Source organism: Bemisia tabaci, chromosome 7, assembly GCF_918797505.1.
Source record: "Bemisia tabaci chromosome 7, PGI_BMITA_v3".
Lineage (NCBI taxonomy): Eukaryota > Metazoa > Arthropoda > Insecta > Hemiptera > Aleyrodidae > Bemisia > Bemisia tabaci.
Window position 1 is genome coordinate 42,147,874 of NC_092799.1, and position 19,115 is coordinate 42,166,988.

The 19,115-nt window shown below is 39.1% G+C and overlaps 1 protein-coding gene across 3 annotated transcripts in view; it reads right to left on the reverse strand.

The window, feature by feature from the left end:
• Positions 1-19,115, reverse strand: part of LOC109032959 (uncharacterized) — a 51,964-nt gene that overhangs the window by 5,838 nt on the left and 27,011 nt on the right. For all 3 annotated transcript variants that reach the window (XM_072302331.1, XM_072302329.1, XM_072302328.1), the window contains exon 2: positions 13,831-13,914. In XM_072302331.1, coding sequence (XP_072158432.1) covers positions 13,831-13,913 — 83 coding nt within the window. In that variant the 5' untranslated portion in view covers position 13,914. The remainder of the gene's footprint in view (positions 1-13,830; positions 13,915-19,115) is intronic.

Genomic DNA, 19,115 nt, shown 5'->3' on the forward strand with positions numbered 1-19,115 from the left:
GTGATATCCACGAGCCGAATTGTCTTGACTCTCAGTATAAAGGGACTCTATTCATGGGTAGAATATCTGATAAGGAAATACGATTAAATGAGGTTTCAACACTGTCTGCTCAGTAATATGTATCCAGACAGACGCAAACAAGATGGTCACCGCCCCTGCAGAATTTTGCCGGTAAAAAGTTGATGCTGTATCTGCAGAGAACGTCTGCCGCATTAGTGTGCTTACTCCCATTTGTAAGGTAAAGGACCTACCACATCAGATATGTCCCGCCACGTCGCATCACGTAATTTTTTTCGTCTGGACGTGACTACGAGTACATGGAGATGCGACGATAAACGACGTGAATCTATTTGACCGAGACTAAATATTTCTGACAGAATATTTGATGCCTCTCCTAATCTAAAAGTCGCTCATCATTGTTAGAGTCCCTTTATACTGAGAGTCACGACAATGTGAATCCATTTCTGATTGGTTCCCGTATTTTAGGCCTTCGCTGTGTCACAAACGGGAATAAAGATTACATTTTCACCGATTGCAAAGATTATAATCTGGAATGGACCAGGGAATTACGGGTTCGGCAAGGAACAAACGGAATGAGAGAAGGAACGGAGAAAGGAATTTGAGAATGGACCGATCAAGGATTACGAAAAACGTTCAATTTCTGTAATCTTTATTCCCGTTTGTGACTCCATGAGGGGAGTTGTCTTGACTCTCAGTATAAAGGGACTCTAATCATTGTCTCCTGCCAAAAATTAAATTCTGAGGCCAATACTACTTTTCGCCTAATGATGATCGATGAGCAATGCGTTGCGCAAATATTCTAATTAAATTCACACAATGATGACTGTTGAGCACTAACTATATGTAATATACTCTATGTAGGCGTAATTCAAGAATAAATTCAAAAAAAAAAAAAAAAATAATGACTGTTGAGCACTTAGCTAGGCGAGTTTTTGCAGATTAGGTTGTGATTGCTGAACCAATTACTCAACGTTTTGATCAGAACTTCATGAGTAATCATTGGGCAAATCTGAGCGTTGACTTCCGGAAATAATTTTTACACCTCAGGGAAGGCAGTACAAGTTGCGGGTCCAGTGGCACATTGGCAACCCCTACATTTCTTAGTCGTCTCTGATTTAAATATTCGCCTGGTGTCCATTTGCTGGACCCCCATGGAAAATAACACGGAGTTCGGGTTCATTTTTCATCGAATATTTCTCGGAAACAATGAAAAGTGTATACGTAGGAAGTTTTAAAAAGCAATGATCCAGATTTTTCTGAGGAAATATTTGAGGCGTTGGTTGCAAAAAGGGTATTTCTTAGTTGAGGTGTTTCAGAATTTCCATTGTTAATTTTTAATTTAGAGAAGAAAGTATGGGGTGAATTTTCTGAAATTTACGTTTTCAGCACTATAAAATCATAATGAATATTTAGTAAAAGTTACAACAAATTACATATTATGTTCTCCAATAATTTTTCGATTTAGAAACCAAAGATATTCTCGTACTCAATTTTCAAGATGAAAATCACAAAATTTAAGACACCTGCATATTCTCTATCGAAGCTTATTGTGTGAGATAAATTTGCTCTCTTAGAATAGACAACTATTCGAGCTTCCCGGTAGGTTTCCATCCTTATGCGGAAAATTGAAGGCGAACTCTCAGGTGGACTAAGAATTGATGCGCAAGTGATTGCATACTTTCCAGGCTGTCTTTAAAAACCACGCATTATGAGTGCTTCCGAGCCACTCTAAAAAAACAGTAATCTCCGGGTTTTACGGACCTGTAGACACCCTGATCTAGGGAGAGCGGGTTCAGCTGGAGAATATCTCTCATCGATAGCCGGAAAAATTAATCGGCAGAAAAAATGTTTGAGGTCGATACTCAAATCCCGACAGACCGAACTCTGTCTTGCGAGAGAACGTCTTATGAGCCCTCGGACGTTGCCAAAATTCGTGTGATAAAACGGAAATTTCATGGGAAATTTGTGATTTTTCCCTAATGGAGAATTTGCACGCAAGTTTTTTATTGCTTCATCTGAAAGTGCCTAAAGAGCTGATTTTGCAGTATTTCTTACAAAAATTTTCTGCGATGGGAAATAGTATAAAAATAAATTTAAAAGTGAGAAAATGCACCACCTAGTGACGTCATCTGGCGGCATTTCCCATTTAAACACATGTATTTTAGCAGATTGGGTTATTTTGTCATATCTTTACCAATATTTGTTCAATTTATGAACCAAGGGCATCCTCGTGTTCAGTTCACTCAGTAGTTTCCACTTAAACACGAAATTCATAAAATATCAGACACCTGCGAATTCTCCATTTGCCTATGAATTTTAATCGCGATTTCATCAAAACTATCTAAATATTTCAAGGAAAAATATTCATACCATACCTTACCAAAAAATAATATTAATATTATCGTGATACGCGCCGCTTTTGTTTGTGGAACTACGCACTACGCAGTTCACTTAGTAGTGGGGCCGATAAGCATAACAATCGTGCACTTCTGGAAGAAAGCATGAAAATTTCAGGGATTCATCTCTACCCTATAGACATTCGATTCAGACATAGACCCCAAAAATCTGAGTCCCCTGGGGGGGCAGGGGGGCCCCCAAATTTTGAATTTTGAATAACTACTGAACGGCTAATGTTAGCGTAATTTTTTTTAAACAGGACGATAGGAAATTTTATCAGGAACAAAAATGATTCCTATGAATTTTTCTGTGGGATCGATATTTAAGGCGTGAAACGGGAAAAACCATCGGGGGACGGGGAGCCGGCCGTTCTGAGGCAGATCCGCGCGCTGCGCTGTTTGCCCGGGACGCGCGCGGCGGCGCAGTACGGTGTTACCGACGAAACAGCCGCTTGTCTTGGTTTAATCTCAACGATGCGCAGTTTTAAAAGTATTGTGAATATATCGTACTACCTATAAAGCCTTAAAATAGGGCTTAACTTATGCAGGTAATATATGTATACAAGCGAGCGCACGGCAACAGAAAGAGAAGGGGTTAAGTGCTGGAGTTCCGAATTGTTTTGTTGTATGGGTTTGTCAAGTTTTATTACAGCATCCGAGATAACTGCATCAGACATCAGTTGAACGGAATAAAATCTGAGGCACAGTTGTCTCGGGAAAGGGGGGGGGGGGGCTAAAAGTCACAAATCTTATTTGTGTACCACGATGACCTGAAAAATGATTTTAAAGTGTTTTTCTTTCTCTTTCTCTCGGTGCTGCGACATCAGGATGGTATCTAAATATGCTTACTTAAGACAGGGAGCCTAATTTTGTAAACAATGAGCATACATAAAAACATGCTTATTCTCCTCTCTTTCAGGAACATTTTGGTACATCATTGCTACGTATAGGCATTTTTTTAAGAGGACCAAAACCACCTTCAAAACTTGCTCCAAAAAAACGGCAAAAGAATCTTGAGAAAGCTTGATAGGGATGAATGACCCCCAAAAAACCTTTGTTGGACTGCTTCTTGTACAGTACAAAGAATATTATTATTAAGTAATAAGTAATAACTAGCCGCCGTATCCGCTAATCTGTCAAAACGGTCCATTTGAGTGATAGGAAGTCGCGCCTAAGTACTGGGAACCTATCCTGCTCTTATGTCAGCGCATCATAGGTACGATATTCCGCAATCTCGGTAATTTTGCAACTGATTACTGATTACTGATTTTGACTGATTTTTTATATTTTGACGATAAATTAACCTTTTGATAATCTCTAAAGCTAATTCGATCAGTGTTATAATGTACGATAAAGTTTAAGGTGTACGTTTTGTGCATTGCATATTTTGCAAGTCCCGTTTCTTGAAAATTGTCTCCGACATACTTACCTAGAACTCTTCCATGAGCTCCATACAAATCAAAAATCGGTACGAGATTTGCGGGTTGAAAAAGAAGATATGCAATGAATTTCTTCCTGAGGCCTGGTCCTTCTCAGAGGTTCTTTAAAGAATCAGAACCTGCATGATAAATAAATTTCCTCCTATATTAATATTTTTTTCAATACAAATTTTACCAACTCCACTCTAAATTCCATACAACAAAATGTAAGATAATATACATGGATTTTTTTTACTGCTCATTCCATTTTCTATGTGTCGTGGTAAGTACCAATAATATCTTCAAGGATGACTCGATAAAAAGAGGCGATAGTATTCAGATAGCTTCTTTTTTATCATTTATTTAATGTATTGTTCTATTTTTTTTGAAATATGCATATTTGTTGAATAACTGAAAAAATGGGGAGTTCATGAAAATGAAAACTTCTATTGACTGGCTGGAGGGAAAAAGAGGAGAAAAGAACATTGTCGGAATGTTCCGTATGAATCAGTACCTATCCAATGGCGAGAAACCAATGAACATGAACGAAAAACGATATTTCCTTCATTTTGAAGGAAATCTGGTAACCTTATAGTGGCGAAGGGACTGTGGAGCCCCCCTCTCCTCCCTTCTCACTCTTCAATTAATGTCTCTACCAAGTTTTGCAAAATTCATGGTTATGTAAGCAGCTCATTGTCTTATTCGCCGAAAGTAACATGAAAAATAAGCTAAAAATAAGTTACGAAGGATCCGCCATTTCCAATAGTCATGAAAAAGTGGGTCAAAATCGTATTAAAACTTGTTATTTCGCTCTAATATCTTAAAAAAAATGTAATCCTGTACAAAACTTACGTGAGGAAAGGGTAATTTACTCTGTAATGAGGTCGGAAAAGCTCTGCATTCAGAGAAAACAAGACGCGTGATGCGCGATGACCGATCCCTCCTATTGACTCGGCGCTCTCACATTGGAGTATTTCGCTTTTGCTTGTTTTTATGTATTACTAATAAAAAGTAGAGCTTATATTACTGAGGAAAAGTATTTAGGCAGTACGGTAAATGCATTATTATTTTTAAAACTGCGCATCGTTGAGATTAAACCAAGACAAGCGGCTGTTTCGTCGGTAACACCGTACTGCGCCGCCGCGCGCGTCCCGGGCAAACAGCGCAGCGCGCGGATCTGCCTCAGAACGGCCGGCTCCCCGTCCCCCGATGGTTTTTCCCGTTTCACGCCTTAAATATCGATCCCACAGAAAAATTCATAGGAACCATTTTTGTTCCTGATAAAATTTCCTATCGTCCTGTTTAAAAAAAATTACGCTAACATTAGCCGTTCAGTAGTTATTCAAAATTCAAAATTTGGGGGCCCCCCTGCCCCCCCAGGGGGCTCAGATTTTTGGGGTCTATGTCTGAATCGAATGTCTATAGGGTAGAGATGAATCCCTGAAATTTTCATGCTTTCTTCCAGAAGTGCACGATTCTTATGATATTTTCCACTTATCGGCCCCACTATAGAGACTTTCTGTTCTTTGCCCCCCCCCCTCTCTTTTTTTGTAGTTCAGTATTTTTTGCTGTTTCACTATAACGGACGTCTCCGAAATAATTTATTTCCGTGTTCTTTTTCCTGTTTACAAAAGTTAACCCTCTTTCATTGTTTCGCAGCCCGGAGGTTCCCTGACCGGACCGCCAAAGAAACAAAACAGGGGATTTCCATGTCCTGATTACAATGACGCACGTGAGGTCCATCATCCACCTCGCAGTGGAACAAAGGACCCCTCCCTACGCACCACCTGACTAATGATGTTTACGATGGGATGCTGCACCCCTTCCTAAAATCCGTAAAGTTCGGGTTTCCCGCCACTGGAAAACAGGAAAAAGTTTCTGGAATACACCCTAATTGCGAGAGGGGTCAGCAAGGGAGGGGGGATGGGATCGTTTGTGGTGGATACAGACAAACAGGATACGAGCTTATAAAAGGGAAACCCCAACCCCTAATTTCAGTCAGTTTGGGTTCAGCAAGTGAAGTAGTTCAATGGGTGAGCAGGCCAGTGGGTCAGTGATGTTGTGTTGTGTTGTAGTGGTGTAGTGGTGTAGTGCAGTCGGATACTGGAATTGCAACACTTATACTGCAGGTTCTAATCCGTGAGTACACCGTATGATATCTTATTCATAACTTCTACTGTCACAAAATTTAATGTTTAAAATTTATATCCTCTACAATTTAAAAACTTATTTTTTAATTTTTTTTTCATTTCAAAATTTTTATCTTTCAAATTTTAGATTTAAATTTTTACTTTATAAATTTTAAGATTTTAACTTTTCAATTTGATTTTTATTTTAATGTTTCACATCATTTTTCCAATCTATTCATACTCAATAGGTCAATAGTACACATATATTACTACTACCACAACTATATACTTACTTACTACTCATACTATACTTATTTACTTACTGTACTTACTATACTTACTATACTGATTTACTTACTATACTACTCACTATATACTCACTACTACTATGTTTATAGTATATATACACTATTGATCTATTGAGTCTGAAAAAATTGTTGAAAATGATGTAAAACATTAACATAAAAATAAAATTGAAAAACAAATTTAAAATTTAAAAGGTAAAAATTTTATTTCTAAAATTTAAAAGATAAAATTTGTGGAATTAAATTTTAAAAATTGAAAATAAAGTTTTTAAACTGTAAAGACTGTTAACTGTTAAACTCTTCTTAAGGTCATTCGATGGACGCCATATTTCGTGTCAGAACGGCATGCGATATATCGCATCAATTGGTTCTATTTTTTCAGCTACTCGTCATTTTTCTCCAAATTTGAGATCGCAATTCTGTTGTCAGGAGAACCCATTCCCTTAACAATTAATTTTGCATGCCCGCGCACAGAGCTACTATTTAATTTTGCTGTAAAAAGCTGTATTTGGTTTCTTCTTAGTTTTCTGCTTTTCCTGATAATTAGGAGCAAGTTTTTGGCCTAATTCTTATTAGTTATAACTAGAAGGATGTTTATATGAATAAATTTGCCTGGATGTTGCACTTTTTCTGCAGTAAGTCAGCTTATGTCAGGGGAATTTCCTGAGAAAAAAAAAAAAAAATGTTAAATTTAGGAGAAAAATCTTATTTATTGCAACCAGGCAAGAAAACATGCAAACCAGCAGCACAAAAACTCTTAAAACATATGCTCAAATAAGATCTAAGCACCAATTAGCACCAAAATAAGAAAAAAGAGCGAAAATAAGCTTACATCTCGTTGTTGTGATTCATTGATAACAAGAAAATAAACAGAGAGCAAGTTTCGAGGTTATTCCAATCTTCCACATTTTCAAACTAACAAAATTCCCTATATTCGGGGAAATTACCGTACAAAACCAATACAGGTTGGTCATACTGCTTCTAGTTACAACATCTGTCGATTTACGTGGCGCTATCTATCGTGAAAACATCAAAACACGGCAATACGCGTAGCCAAGTTGCATGACGAGTGGGACTCGTCATTTCACGTTTGTCCCGGCGCGGCCATGACGAGTCAGGCTCGTCATATTAAGGGAATGGGTTTTAATAAAGCACTCACTTACCAATTTTAACAAAGAAATTCAATATATTAAAGGCGTGGTTTTTTCAGAGAGAAAACATCGCATTCGATACTGATATCGAAACTGCACTCGAATGCGATATTTTCCCTCTAAAAAAACCACACCTTTATTACGTTGAATTTCTTTGTTAAAATTGGTAAGTGAGTGCTTCAGTCCCCTGACAACATAATTGCGATCTCAATTTTTTTAAGTTTTATTCAAGATTTCGCCTACTACAAAAGTATTAAGAAATATGATCTCAATATTGGAGAAAAATGACGAGCTAGTAGCTGAAAAAATGGAACCAATTGATGCGATATATCGCATGCCGTTCTGACACAAAATATGGCGTCCATCGAATCACCTTAAGCCGTATATTTCCCCTATCTTTAAAAGCTTCACAGTTACTTTTCTTTCTCATTTGTGTGAATCTTTTCAGAATTTACGAGAGTTGCGGTTAAATGATTTTCAGCATTTTAATCACAAGGAAAATTGGACTGCATTTTGTAATTTTCAACTTTAATTTCTGGCCCGGTTTAAAAACAACGTATGTGTCATTAGTTTCCCTATGCACGCACGTGTTTTTTCAGAATTTATATCTCCAAATTATTAATCTCTCGAATGACAAACTAGTCTTACTCTGTGTTTTTTTTTTTTTTTTTTTTTTTTTTTTTTCTTCCTTCTTTTCCTTTATTCAAAATATAGAGAACTACAAAGTATCAACTCTAGGCTGTGTGTTTTACTTTCATTTATTTTTTATCAGATTAGTATGAAACAAACACAGTAAAAAGGCCTTGTTTTATTTAGTGTTTTTTCTTGTATACTTTAAACTACTTTTCCTCTTTTTCCATAGCTTCAGACTGAAAGGAAAAACAGTTTTTCAAACTGTTCAGCTTATTTCCATTTTCCGTTTTATATTCCGTAAACCTCAAACTACCTAATTTTCTTTTGTTTATCTTTTTTTTCAGATCGGCAAGAAACGAAGCGCTCGCAGTGAAAGCTGTTTTACTCGCATTTTGATTATTGAATTTCACATTAATTATTTTTAGTGTTGCAAATATAAACATAGATTTTCGCATAATTTAGCACGCTCACAGTGAAAGCAATTTTACACGCATTTTGATCATTGAATTTCACATTCATTATTTTTAGTGTTGCAAATATTAAGGTGATTCGATGGACGCCATATTTTGTGTCAGAACGGCATGCGATATGTCGCATCAATTGGTTCCATTTTTTCAGCTACTCGTCATTTTTCTCCAATTTTGAGATCGCAATTTTGTTGTCAGGAGACTGAAGCACTCACTTGCCAATTTTAACAAAGAAATTCAACGTAATAAAGGCGTGGTTTTTTTAGAGAGAAAATATCGCATTCGAGTGCAGTTTCGATATCAGTATCAAATGCGATGTTTTCTCTCCGAAAAAACCACGCCTTATTTATTACGTTGAATATCTTTGTTAAAATTGGTAAGTGAGTGCTTTAGTCTCCTGACAACAAAATTGCGATCTCAAAATTGGAGAAAAATGACGAGTAGCTGAAAAAATGGAACCAATTGATGCGACATATCGCATGCCGTTCTGACACAAAATATGGCGTCCATCGAATCGCCTTAGCATAGATTTTCGCATAATTTAGCAGGAAATACTAAGACATTTTTAATCACTTATCACTTTTTTATCATTTATAATCACTGTAAAATGACTTTTATTAGTCGCTCACATCATCGCCTACCTGACATAATGGCGTAACAACACTCTGCAGTGAACCCTGACACAATTCAATGCTTTTCCAGGCTCATCTCAATGTGTAGTTACGCCCTTCTGTAAGCCAAGTGACGAATTATCAAATAGCGAAAGAAAAGACAAAAGTAAAAATTAGCTTCAGCTTCATTACATTCCAAATAAATTATTAATATTGCATTAGAATGAGAGATGGGTATCAGCTTTATCAAATTTATTTTATTTATTTATTTATTATATTTACGTACATGAGAACCCCATTATTGGAGCTATGGCACAAGTCAAAAAACACTAGCTGATTTTACATGAACAAAACTAATTCTCTAATAAATTTTTTTTTTTCAAGTTAGGTTAAGCTCCAACTAATCATTCTTTTTTTTTATTCTTGGTTTGTTTCAGGCCTGGAAAAAACGAAGAAAATGCTCCGCATGATGAGCCATTGAAGACGGAAGTAGTGCCCTCCAAAATGTGCACCTATTTGTTCTATCGTATCCTTGACTTGAATGCCCTCAGTTGTTGAAAGAGATGAAAAGTATTTGCAATACCTTTCAGTTCTGCATGGCTCTCTTGTGATACTATCGAACAATACTGCATTCAACTGAAAGTAATTGGACTGAATCATGTAGAAAGGAGTTAGCTTTTTCGGTTTATTGTAGCAAAGACATAAATGCCTTAAATTTTTCTAAGTGAGCCAGAAAAATTAGTTTCTTTTCGCGTGATGCAGTTCAGTTACTCTACAGATGAATGCAAACTTGGTATTATCGAGAAAAATAAAACCGCAAAGAAACGAAGCCCGGACGCATTGTCGCTCCTCTGGCGTAAGGGCGTATCTTCATTTCCGCATGAGCCTCAAAAAACATGGTTTTATATGCGAAATAGAGCTCACGTGGAAATTGAGATATGCCTTTAAGTCAAAAGGGCAACAGTATGCAAGAGGGTGGTACAACAGTAATTAATAGTAAAGTAGGCCAAATGGTACAATAGTGCTGCGTCCACACAATTTTGATGGGAAAACAAGGCCAAAAAGTTCGGGAAAAAAAAGAAATCAAAAAGTTCTCTTTGGTCTCGTTTCCCCCGCAAAATAGTGTTGATCCAGCACTATTTTACCACCTTTCTGCAATTAACGCTGCATGGTGTAGTCAAAAAGCAACACGGAACGGCAATTTTAATTTGAAAAAGTAATACCTAAAATTTGATACATTTTGGCATGCTGCCTTGACCAGAATTTTGACAAGAGATAAATGGACAAATGGATATCGGACCTATGCACGCTAAAAGGAAGTATGTTGCATGCAAATAGTTCTCTTTAGCATCCATAAGTCCAGCTTAATAATCAGTGGCGTGGCATGAATTGCGACATATCGATTGATATGCCATTCAAACCTATGGTAAAGAATCGATTATGAAGGTGTTCGCTACGAACACTCAGTTTATCGATCCTTTTTCATAGGTTTAAGTGGCATAACAATCAATATATCGCAAAGCACGCCAAGCCACTGATGATCATAGAACAGAACTTTTAACAACGTGGATGAGGGATTAAATAGAAACGTAAGCCAGTTTTGTCACCTGTTGCCAATCATGCTAATTAATTCTTGATTTGCCTTGTTTGTTTCAGATGCGGCTGAAGAAACGGGCTTGGGGGGAGGAATCGCTGAGGGGGGAGGTTCCCAGGGAAGGGGGGTTCGTAGGGTTGGGAAGTATCGCGGATTGAGGATTCCCAGGGGGGAGAGTCCCGGGGAAAGGGGGGTACGTGGGGTTGGTGCGGCATCGCGGGCTAGGGTTTCCTAGGGGGGTTCCCGGGGAGAGGGGGGGGATGTTCGTAGGGTTTAAGTAGGATCGCGGAGTAGGGTTTCCCAGGGGGAGGGGCCGCGGTGTAGAATCACGGGGGGAGGCGTAGGATTTTTTTTTTTTTTTTTTTTTTTCCTGCGACTGGCTTGCTGAGATCCTCCGGGGCGTTACGTCCCGGGGTCCGCCGTCGCCGGCAGGGGCGCCCGCCGGGACCCCGTGGGTCCGTTGGGCGTCCCTGCCCCCGACCCCCCGCGAGGGGGGTCTTTGCCCCCCCGTAAGGGGGGGCTTTTTCCCCCCTCGCGGGGGGTTGGGGGTGGGGGCGCCCAGCGGACCCTTATGGGGTCCCGGCGGGCGCCTCTGCCGGCGACGGCGGCTCCGGGGCGTTACGCCCCGGAGGATCTCAGCAAGCCACGAGTGGAAAAAAAAAAAAAAAAAAAAAAGGGAGGAGGTGGGAAAGGAACCTGGGGGCCGGAAGCCGGGGTTGGGGGAGGCCGTCATCGTAACGGGATCGTCGTACCAGGATCGTCGTACCGGGATCGTCGTACCGGGATCGTCGTACCAGGATCGTCGTACCGGGATCGTCGGTTTTTTTTTTTTTTTTTTTTTTTTTTTTTTTCTGTTTCAGGTGCTGCTGCTGCTGCTGTTCCAGCAACCGAAGGTAAGATACCGTTTTATTTTGCCTCATTGCTAGATAAGGGTTATAATCGTTAATCAGTTTTAGCGGGCACTACTTCCGTCTCACGAGCAACGGCATGGAGCAGAGGAAGCTGGAGCTGGTCAGCGTTGGTAAGTGTGCTATTTTGTCCCCCTCCCCCGTGGATTAGGGCTCATGGCGACACCACGTTAAAAAAAGCGCGCCGAAAGCTCTACCTCCAGGAGCAGTACCGTATCATTTTCCTGATCGGACTCTCCTAAGGTGGTGTGGAAATGAGCTTTTCAAAAGTTGTTTCCCCATTCCTTTTCGAGTTGCGCTTTCTAGTTTCTAGCTGTACACATGAAAAACATAAATAAGTAACGTCAAAACCTGAGAATCTTTTTATTGAACCGTGCGAAACTGAAATATTCAAGTGAGAGCAACACGAAGCTGTAGAAATGTGAATTTTTTTTATATTCAGAGCAGAAATTCAAAATCTTGTAAGTGTTATCAGGTGTTGCTATACCTAATGTTCTAATTTTCTAATAGACCAAATTTAGAGAAAATTTCCTCATGAAGACGGGGCATTTAGGATCTTTTACGCTGAGGAGCGACATGCATATTTTAGCAATAACCTGATGACGCTCGCCAGGTTTTGAATTTCTGCTCGTCATGTATCGATGGCTAAATGCGAAAAAGGTGTATCTCAATTTAAGCGTTTTAAAAACCTCCGATTATATGTTTTATTCTCTGCAAGGATTACTAAATGGTTCCTTGAAGTTTTCTATGATTTACTTAGAATACATGATTATAAGTATGTTGGTTGATATTCACTCAAAAAATAAAACATGATCGGAGACTTTTCGTCGCAAACTGAAAAACGCATTTTTCACTTTTCGTCACAAACTTGAAAACGCATTTTTCGAGTTCAGCTATGAAGATGTGACCGTCAAAGGGACCTCAAGTAGCACAGATTGCAATACGTAGTAATTACATAATGTAAATATTGCTATTCAACTGAGTGTTGTGTATGTTGCCTAGCTCCTATTTGAAGGGGCCCCATTTACTGAAACTCATTGCAATATATATTTGCTTTAATTATAATGGCTGGAACGTTAGAGGATATGTTGAGACACTACAACCAAGAAATACCCTTTCTGCTTCCAGCGTTTCAGTTGGGTAACACATGACACTTTTTTCTCAAACACACCGAACAGCTCGACCTAGATTTTTTCCTATCAACTTTTTAAGTTAAATTTAAGGTCGAGCCATTCGGAGCGTTTGAACAAGAAGTGTCTTGTATTAGCCGATTATCTCCTCAGAAAAAATCTAAGGAATTGATTTTTACAATCTTTTACGTATACATTTTCCTTTTTTTTTCAAGATATTTTCGATGAAAAATGAACGCCCTGTTAATTTCCGTAAGAGTCTCAGCTAGTGCGCACTAGGCGAATATCCAAATCAGAGACGACTCGTAAAAGTAGGGGGTGCGGGGGGTACACTGGAAAAAAAAACACATTGAATCTAGAGTCCAGACTCTTGAAAACATTGACAAGAAAAAGGACTCTTGATTCCATCAGATTTAAGCTTAAATCAAAAGGAAATCCGCTCAAATTAAGAGGCTTGGTTCTTGATTTAAGCTTAAATCTGATTGAATCAAGAGTATTTTTTCTTGTCGATGTTTTTAAGAGTCTGGACTCTAAATCCAATGTGTTTTTTTTTTTAGTCCAGACTCTTGAAAACATTGACAAGAAAAAGGACTCTTGATTCCATCGGATTTAAGCTTAAATTAAAAGGAAATCCCCTCAAATTAAGAGGCTTGGCTCTTGATTTAAGCTTAAATCTGGTTGAATCAAGAGTATTTTTTCTTGTCGATGTTTTTGAGAGTCTGGACTCTAGATCCAATGTTTTTTTTTTTTTTTTTTTTTTTTTTTTTCTTCAGTGTACCACCCGGTCCACAATTTGTGTTGCGGCTCTTGTTTTCTCTTTGGTAGCCAGTAGCGTTATTATTGACGCCGGAGCATGAATAGATCAAAACTACTGTGTGACCGTGAAATGGACATACGATTTTCGCCATTTGAAGCTATAAAACTCTGGCTCTTCTGAAAAAACAAGTATGTGCATAGGGAAACTAATGGCACTTACGTTGTTTTTAAACCGGGCTAGAATTTATAGTTCCAAATTGCAAAATGCAGTTCAAATATGCTTGCAACGTATGGAGGAGATGCGAGACTACCTGCTGGTCGTGCTGGGTTGCTTGGGCTCCGCCTTGCAGTTTTCATTCTTGAGGTCGTGCAGAAAGTTGGTCATCCCTTGCATCCTGCAACAAACGGAGGTCGCTTTCATTAATTAAAATGTATTTACTTTATTTCGAGCGTGCGGATAAACAAGAGGTCTGCTCCTTATATAGGGGACGGCCGCATCGCGCCCGCGTCGTCGTCGTCGCTGTCGCCCTGCCCACGCCTTCGACGATGCTTCTCCGGCTATTATTCTCTTTTACGTGGTCGATGGGTCTCCTTCTCAAGGTTGCCACTTCCACGGGTCAAGTTTACACATCCTCCCGTCCTTTTTTGGCCCGCAAAATAACCAAACTTGGCCCTAGAGGTCAAGCTCTTCATTCATTACGTGAACTCGCGCCGCCCCGCCGAAAAACTTATCGATGATTGAATCGTATCAGGGCTTTCCTCCTCCTCCTCTTACCTCCCCCCCCCCCCCCCCTGACGGATCATGCGACTCAATATTTGGACTGCATTTTGCAATAAGGAACTGCTATCTCTAACTCAGCCATTATAGCACCTATCTGCACGTGTAAATTGACAGAATACGTTGTTTCCAAAATGAGTTTGTGAGTCAATGTTCCATAATGAGTCTATGCGAGTCAATATTTGGACCGCATTTTGCAATAAGGTACCACTATCTCTAACCCATCTATTAAAGCACCTATCTGCACGTGGAAATTAACGGAATACGTTGTTTCCAAAATGAGTTAGGAATAGTGGTTCCTTATTGCAAAATGAAGTCGATTTTACGTAGGCCGTGTTACCTGAGAGCAGTAACTCCCAAAAATGAGGTTCTGAGGAAATCCACCAACAAGTGCATCAGCAAAAAATTATATCAGCAAGTTCTCTAGTCCTTGTAAACTTGTCTATGGACTTCCAAAGACTTTCAAAAATGTTTGAGTGATTAAGAATCGGCAGAATTTCCGGCAGAAGCGCTTATTTGTTTTTTTTTTTTTGTTTTTTTTTGTTTTCACTGTGAATGCTCTGCAAAAAATTTACTTTTCTTGACCTATCAAAAAGCTACACACGGATGACTATACCCCTCTTATTCAGACACCCCAACAAAATCAACCTAACTTTTCGCAAGAAACTGACGCAAATATCTGTTGTTATAAGGGATAACGTCGCATGGACATTCGAGCGTTGCCTAATTTCTGTTGAACTAAGATGTATTTTACATAAAATTTATGCATATTTTTTCAGATACTTTAGATTGAATTGAGAATAAAATTCTGTGAGAAAATAAATTAAATACATAAAGTAATTCGAGAAAAAAATCAACTTTGATTCGGAGAGACTCCCAACGTCTCAATGTTCACACGAATTTTTTCCTTGGCACGGGAACTTGACACTCTGCAGCCTCATCAAAGTTTTACATTTGACAACACTGTGAGGAACGAGCCCCAGGTTGTGTCCCCTGACTGGCTGATCCATCGGCACCGGATGTGCTTAAACGCATGACAAAGTGTTAGATATTCTGATGTTTATTTATGCAGTCCATAAAAGTTATGTTCCTCGATGTATGGAAAATCTCTGGTCTCGCGCGTTATTCTCCGCGATTTTTAATGCCCCAACACATTTGGACGTCTTTCTGCCCAACGGAACTATGCTCATTGAGACATGAGACCTGAGACCCATAAGAACATATGCATAGCAGGGCTCACATCATAATGCACATGGTTCCGTTCGGCAGAAATACGTCCATTTCGATTCACAGGTCCGAGACCTTGTTCCGCTTCGCTCACGGTTGAGTATGTTTCAGATCTATTTCTTTTTCGACGCTTGCGGTTAGGATTTCACCCATTTTGTAACGAAATATAATTTATCGCTAAAATTTAAATGTTATGATAGCATTTGATCCCGAACACGGGAACGACGTCGTACACCAAGGCTCAATCTCTAGGTAGTAATTAAACGGGATTTAACTGGACTGTGTGAGCCAGCCCACGCACCACTGGGTATACGCAATCGGTAATTAAATTTTGCCAGTCCCATATGAGGCAATATTGAGAGTTCCCAGAGCTTCAGAAGAATCTTTTCAGAATCATTCGTTCGAAGACCAATTTCGTCTGGTAGTGGACGTTCTCTCCTAAATTAAAAGCTCCCATCAAATTCCGTGTAGGTAGACTTTCGATAAGGAAGGTAGATTTCGACAAATGGACCCAGCAAGGAAGGAGCGGTAGTTCCAGAGTAGCCACTCTGGAGAGATTTTATAGACAAAAATCTTTAAGAAGAACCCTATGATCATGTTACTCACATTGACAGCAAACCAAAAGACAACGTAACGAGATGATTTTTTTTTAAAAAAAAAAAAGATATTCTCTTATTCCAGTGTTTTAGGCAAGTTTTTTAAAGAAATAATTAATACATGTTATGAAGCATTCTTGTGAAACGAATTGGTCATTTTTAGTTTTGGTAAACTTTTTTTAAATGTTGACAAATGTTCCCTATGTTCGGTATGAAAATAAAACGTAAACATATTGAAAGTTTTCTCTTGAAGAAGCCAATTTTAAAACTACCTTTAAAGTGTAAAAAATAGAAGTAATCATTTCCATTTTTTCAAAAAAAAATTTCATATATTTTTAGATATATTTTTGAAATTATTAAAGAATGACCGAAAAATTTCAATTCCTTGAATAGTCTATAACAGTTTTAAGCACAAATGTATTTTTTTCAAAGAAATATCATAAAATGGCTTTTAAACGCACTAAAACTCATAATATGTCTCTGTAACCTTTTTTCGTAAACGTTTAAAAGTAGTTTTTGAAGTATTCCAATTTTATCTACATTTCATCAAAACATTTTATTGTTTTTAGAGATATTTTAAAAATATAATTAAATCGTCATTGTGATACAAGGGCTCGGAGCCTAGGAGGAGAATCCACTTTTTTTGCAGTGTAGAACCCGTGTCTGTTAGACTGGGGTTAAAGCTTATTTCATCACCAAACGTCACGATTGAAAGGCTAAGACGTTACGCAAACAGCCCCACGTCGTTAGGATATTTATGCGCATGCAATCTTGTCCCGAAGCTCCTCCTTCCATTGTGACCATTCGCTCGTGAGCAAGAGCATGGGCAAAAATTCAGTGTAAATTTATTCGTTTACTTATTTATGCATGCTTGACACATCAGGTGAGTCAGTTTCCCGCGCGTTATTTTTTACGAACTTAACGGAATTAGTTCCACAGTCGAGACATGCTCCGCTGGACGACGGCGCGGCGTACCGACCTAAAGAATTAACGCTGTGTAAGCAATTCATTGTTGCTAATCGAACGTGTCTATCACTATAGTATCTGCTGTAAGGGATATTAGCTGGATATTCAGACTTGTTTCTTGGAGGAAAAAATTTAAAATCACGCAAAGCCGAATTGACCGTTGAACGTGAATGGGCCTGTTGCATGCAAGAGATACAGCCGCGCGAATAGACTTTTTAGAGGTTAAATGATACGAAAATTACGATGGTCACATTAAAAAAGTCTGAAATACACTCCTTACTGCGCAATTTGCGTTGTTAGGAACGCGCTTTTTCAAATTTCCCGCGTCTGGGGGCAGTTTTCTAATCACCGGAAACGAGCAAACGGCGGGCTCGGTGATTTCCGGAAGATGCCGAGTCGTTGTTGTTGTTGTTATTTTTTCCTTCAGTTTGTTTACAAACCCAACGTGATCTCTTATAGTGGTCCATATACGCTTTATGCGGTAACCAAATCGATCAACTTTTAAATATCCAACGCAATCCTTCTACATTTCCTTTCACGATATCACGAGCTCCGATTTTTAGGTTATGTTGTCAGTTTTAGTTGACCGGAAATAGCCGCGAGTTGCCGTTAATTGTTTCCGTAAGAAAACTGCCCCCAGACGCGGGAAATTTGAAAAAGCGCGTTCCTAACAACGCAAATTGCGCAGTAAGGAGTGTATTTCAGACTTATTTAATGTGACCATCGTAATTTTCGTGTCATTTAACCTCTAAAAAGTCTATTCGCACGGCTGTATCTCTTGCATGCAACAGGCCCATTCACTTTTTCGAAATAGAATTACATGCGTTACGTAGCACAGATATCCATGCATTTTTTGGCCACCTCTATAAATGAATATTTAAGCATAAGATTACCCCGAAAAATATGTATACCCCATTTCAGGAGAAATATTTAAGATGTATCGCATCATGCGAGTTTTTTTTTTTTTTTTTTAATTTTCCAAGTAAGAACCCCGGACCTCCCTATTGTTAGAGTTCCCTCCATACACCTTCTTTTCAATTTAAATATCCCCACAAGAATCTTTTTCTTGAAACCCTCGGAAATTATTTTCAAAATTTCTTGAATCCTTTCCTCATTGTGCAGAGACAGACTAACTATGAATTTTTCTGCGGACCGTTCCGTCGAAGGAGGATTCGGGCCCCTCTCCAAGAAGCTCTGTATGATATTTTTTTTTTTTTAAAAAAAATAAGAAAACGAAATAGGGGCCCCCAAATGTTGACTAAAGGGTACTCTACAAGGCCAAGGCCAGTTTTTCAAAATTTAGAGTCATTTCTACCCTCCGGCCCCTGCCTTTGAGTGGCTCAGAGTATAATCACTCTGAAGGCTAATTGATGAATTTAATAGACAAAGCGATAGACAGAGAAGACAAAGGCAGTATAAAGCGACCCTGTTGGTTAAAACGGATGGTTCTCATAGACTAAAGGGAAACAAGATGAGCTAACTGCAGGGTTTCTTGTCGGTTTTCTTAAGTTAGTCCATCACTTACTTTTTTTGTCCAATGCAACCACCCACTTCCACCAATAGGATCGCCACATTTTCCCTCGGTCTTTTATGTCTATCGCTTCGTCTATCAATTTAAGTAATTCATCGCTTGGCTGACATAGGGGCGTAACTACACAATGAGATGAGCCCGGAAAAGCATTGAATAGTATGGAGGACAGAGTTCCTTGCAGTGTGTAGTTATGCCCTTATGTCAGGTGGGCGACGAATTAGCCCACTGGGTGCGAAAAATTTGAGGAGTCGATCTCAGATATTCCCACACCCATGATCGGAGGTCATAGATTGGGAGTGTCATTGATAACCTCTAGGTACGCTCGCACTTCGACCGTCCAACACGAACCAAGAGAAATACGACTCCACACACCGGAGAGAAAACTACACACCTCGACTCGCGGCCGGGTAATGTCCCTCCATTACCCGCAGTAAAAGGTGTAAACTGATGCACCGATCGGATCTGCGGCGGAGGGATCGACTCAGAAGTTGTGGGCAT